Source organism: Mus caroli, chromosome 11 (assembly GCF_900094665.2).
Source record: "Mus caroli chromosome 11, CAROLI_EIJ_v1.1, whole genome shotgun sequence".
Taxonomy (NCBI): Eukaryota; Metazoa; Chordata; class Mammalia; order Rodentia; family Muridae; genus Mus; species Mus caroli.
The window spans coordinates 94810941-94815083 of record NC_034580.1 but is presented as its reverse complement, the minus strand read 5'-3'; the positions used below and the strand labels follow the sequence as shown (position 1 = coordinate 94815083).

The 4143-nt window shown below is 47.6% G+C and overlaps 1 protein-coding gene across 2 annotated transcripts in view; it reads right to left on the bottom strand.

Moving 5' to 3' along the window:
- Positions 1 to 4143, bottom strand: part of Wipf2 (WAS/WASL interacting protein family member 2) — a 41953-nt gene that overhangs the window by 6635 nt on the left and 31175 nt on the right. For both annotated transcript variants that reach the window (XM_029483900.1, XM_021177685.2), the window contains exon 6: positions 1484 to 1693. In XM_029483900.1, coding sequence (XP_029339760.1) covers positions 1484 to 1693 — 210 coding nt within the window. The remainder of the gene's footprint in view (positions 1 to 1483; positions 1694 to 4143) is intronic.

The window sequence follows — 4143 nt, the reverse complement described above, 5'->3', positions numbered from 1 at the left end:
TGGAACTCACTTTGTAGACCAGGCTGGCCTCGAACTCAGAAATCCGCCTGCCTCTGCCTCCCGAGTGCTGGGATTAAAGGCGTGCGTCACCACGCCCGGTTCTCCAGCCCTTTTAAAACTCCTAAGGCGTTTTAAGGTGATTCTTCAAATCTTTCCACCAAAAATCAGATGCCATCGGGAAGGAGCTAATGCGTGCGTGCTGGCAGAAGGAACTATCACTTTGTTCTAGAAACAAGGTGGGCTGCAAGGAAAGTGGTATGGGAAATGAACTGAATTAAATGTACAAGGTGGTAGTCATTAACTTCAAATGGGAATATGTCTCTCTCGCTGGTGAGTTTCAAGCAGAAAGTTTTCTTAAACCAAGGTTACCCGATATTGCTCTGCAGTACATTTCACAGGGCTGTGATGGCCCCGTTCCTACATTCTAGGAGCCTTTACAAGATTCAAAAGTCTTACGGGCATAGCCTGTTCAAACTTCAAGAGTTCCTTTTTTGCTTCAAAGCTTCCTTTTTGTTTGTTTGTGTTTAGACAGGGTGTTGCTATGTATTACAGGCTACTTTTGAATTTAGGATTCTCCTGACTTAGCTAACCCTGTGTGCTGGGATTACAGACATGTGCCACCATGCCCTACTATATTTTAAAGATGCAATATGGATATATATTCAAAGCAAAACCCTGGTATGTCTGTTACAAACACACTGGAATGTGTTGGGAGATAGCAATTAAAGACCCTACAGTACTGAGAGTCACAGGAAACCTCATGGTCTGCCCTACAAGTCTTCAACAGGCCTGACAACACATCTAGACATCATCTCTTGTGGCTCCATTCCAGACCGTGACATGCTGAACTCATGAGGTGACCTCTCTTAAGTAGAGTCCTCCCGTTAGAGCTTGGAAAGGTGACCCACTAGCTACTCATCCAGGCATTTCCCGGTTCTGTAGAGAGTAAAAGTGGGGTCCAAAGAGACGAAATGACCTCCTAAAAAACTCAAGGCTGGTTCATCACTGGCCTCTGTATATTTTGCTTTTGTAGTGCTAGGGCTCAAACCAAGGGCCTCCGTAAGCTAAGCTTCTTTAGCTTTTTGTGCTTTTTCTGCAGTGCAAGGGATTGAAGGCAGGACCTTCCACACATTAGGGTAGGGCTGTACCATGGCGCTTCATCCTGAGCCTCCTCAGTTAAGGAACCAGTATCCCCTCCTTGGATAGATACATGAGTAAAGTGGATAGTCTCTGACAGAAAGCCCAACCAGAGATCCTTGTGGGGGACTTGAGAGTAGCTTTCGAGTTAGCGTGACCCCTGATGGTTTGACTTCAATCTGTTCATGGGAGGAAAAAGACATCAGTGGACTGGGAGCAGAACTCAGAGTAAAAGTCAGGAGAGGACCTGCTGTGAACGAAGGCTCTGTGCAGGCTCCATCTCCACAAGCACGGGAGTCAGCAAAGTCGGCACCAGAACTAGTAGACAAAATCCCTAACTACTTACCCAAGAAGGAGCGGACAGTGGTGATGGAGTCTCTATGGCCATTCCGCAAGGGTGGTGGTGGGGGAGGGGGTGGCCCAGCTGGTGTCCTGGAGGGTGGAGGTGGGGGCTTTCCTCTGCTTGGTGGCTCTGACCCATGCATCCGGTAAGGTGGGGGAGGAGGGGGAGCATCCCTGGCACCATTTCGGATCATGGGCGGTGGGGGCGGGGGAGCTGCAATGAAAATCAAAGCAGTTAGGCTGGGGCAGGAGCTCCCCAAGGAGAGAAAGGTTTGAGAGACAAGAGCTAAGAAAGCAGCCTGGGGGAACCAGTGAAGGAGTGAACGTGAGAAATGCCCAGTGATACAGATGCACAGCAATGCTGTGATGAAATAAATTCATTGTTATACACTGACTATAAAAAAATACAGCCGGGCATGGTGGCGCACGCCTTTAATCTCCGAGCTCGGGAGGCAGAGGCAGGTGGATTTCTGAGTTCGAGGCCAGCCTGGTCTACAGAGTGAGTTCCAGGACAGGAAGGGCTACACAGAGAAACCCTGTCTCAAAGAACAAAACAAACAAAAAATCATAGAAAATAAGAAAGAGATTTAGGCTCTAAGAGGAGTCTTGGGGTGACAAGGTTAAGTCTCAGGCTACTTTTCCATCCAGAGCTGCCCACCCCCATCTGTTTATTTAGTTTTGGTCTGTTGGGGTTTTGTTATGGTTTTTGCTTTTTTTTTTTTTGTGTGTGTGTGGTTTTTCGAGACAGGGTTTCTCTGTGTAGCTCTGGCTGCCCTGGAACTCACTTTGTAGACCAAGCTGGCCTCGAACTCAGAAATCCGCCTGCCTCTGCCTCCGGAGTGCTGGGATTAAAGGCGTGCGCCACCACGCCCGGCTGGTTTTTGCATTTTTAAGATGGATCTCATCTTTGTTTCTTTTTTTTTTTTTTTCCTGAGACATGGTCTTTCTGTGTAGCCCTGGCTGTCCTCGAACTCGAGAGATCTGCTTGTCTTTGCTACCAGGGTGCGGGTTAAAGGCTTGTGCAATGGCCCAGCAATAGCTCTCATCTTACTCTAGGCTTGCCTCAGACCTGCTATGCAGCCCAGGCTGGTCTGCAACTTGCTATTTCCTGCTCAGCTGCCACAGAAACAAATATGCATCACCATAAATCCTGCCATGATGTGTCATAATAGAGTAAGTCCGTGAACTGGCTGCCTGGACACAGGCTCATCAGTTCGTTCCACTGACACACACTCCTAGCTTACAAACAAAAAACAAACTCAAGAGAATCAAGAGATTTGCCCAATGTCACACAACAAATACAGCCACCGTTCAGAAGACCGTGGGCCACCGCACTGCTGCTCTGGATCCTGACGGGGCATCAGGCTGGAGCCTCTCCTTGGCTCGAGCTGCTCACAGCTTATGGACAGAACACAACTACTAGGATGTGAAAAGCAGGAAGTCTGCAGACACTTGAGCCACCTCACCATGACCTGCATGTCACTTTTATTTTCTCTGCTCTTGTTACAGAACGGTATTAGCAAGATACAGCATTTGCTCACATTAATAAGTTTTTTAAAAATTCTAAGTTAAAAACTTTTGTTTTAAGACAGGTGTGGTGGCGCATGCCTTTAACCCCAGCCCTTGGGAGGCAGAGGCAGGGGGATTTCTGAGTCCGAGGCCAGCCTGGTCTACAGAGTGTGTTCCAGGACAGCCAGGGCTACACAGAGAAACCCTGTCTCGAAAAACCAAACCAAACCAAAACAAAACAAAAAACTTTTGTTTTCTCAGATTTATATACTTTATGTGTATACATGTTTGCCTGCATGTGTGTGCATGCCTGTACCAGCAGAGTTCAGAAAAGAGTGTTTTCTAGTTTCCCCTGGAACTGGAAATTACAGACAATTATGAGCCACCATGTGGGTTTAGGGACCCATCTTGGGTCCTCTGAAAGGGCACCCAGCACTCTTAACTACTGAGCTGTACCCCCACCCACTGGGTGCAGGTTTTTGTTTTTTAACCTGAACTTCACAGAATCCTGAGCTACCTTATGGTAAGCTATAGGCAGGGAAATACCACATCGTCAGTGTATTAGGTTATTGTCTGGGGTACCCCCTAAAAGACTGCTAGGGAGAGCACAAGTCTACAGCACCTAACCAGGCAGCAGAACAGCACAATGGTCTTTTTACTAATTTACTTTTGTTTTATGAGACAGGATTTTTCTGTGTAATGTCCTGGTTGTCCTGGAACTCACCTTTAGAACAGGCTGGTCTCAAATTCAGAGATTCTCCTGCCTCTCAAGTGCTGGTATTAAAGGCAAACGACGCTAGGTCTGGCTTATTTTTTAATTTGTCTTTAGTTTTAGTTATGCATATGTGTGTGTGCCTACAAGTCTGTATATGCACCTTGCATGTACAGGTACCCATGGAGGCCAGACGAGGGCATCAGGCCCCCTGGAAGTGTGGCTACAGGAGGTGTGGGATATGGGTGCTAGAAACCAAGCCCAGGCCCTCAGAAAGAGCAGCAGTGTCCTGGCAACCATTCTCTGTGTGTGCGTACATAGACACATTCAACTAGGCCTTCACCGAGGTCCCTGCATTGCTTTCTTTTTTTGGTTTTTCGAGACAGGGTTTCTCTGTATAGCCCTGGCTGTCCTGGAACTCACTTTGTAGACCAGGCTGGCCT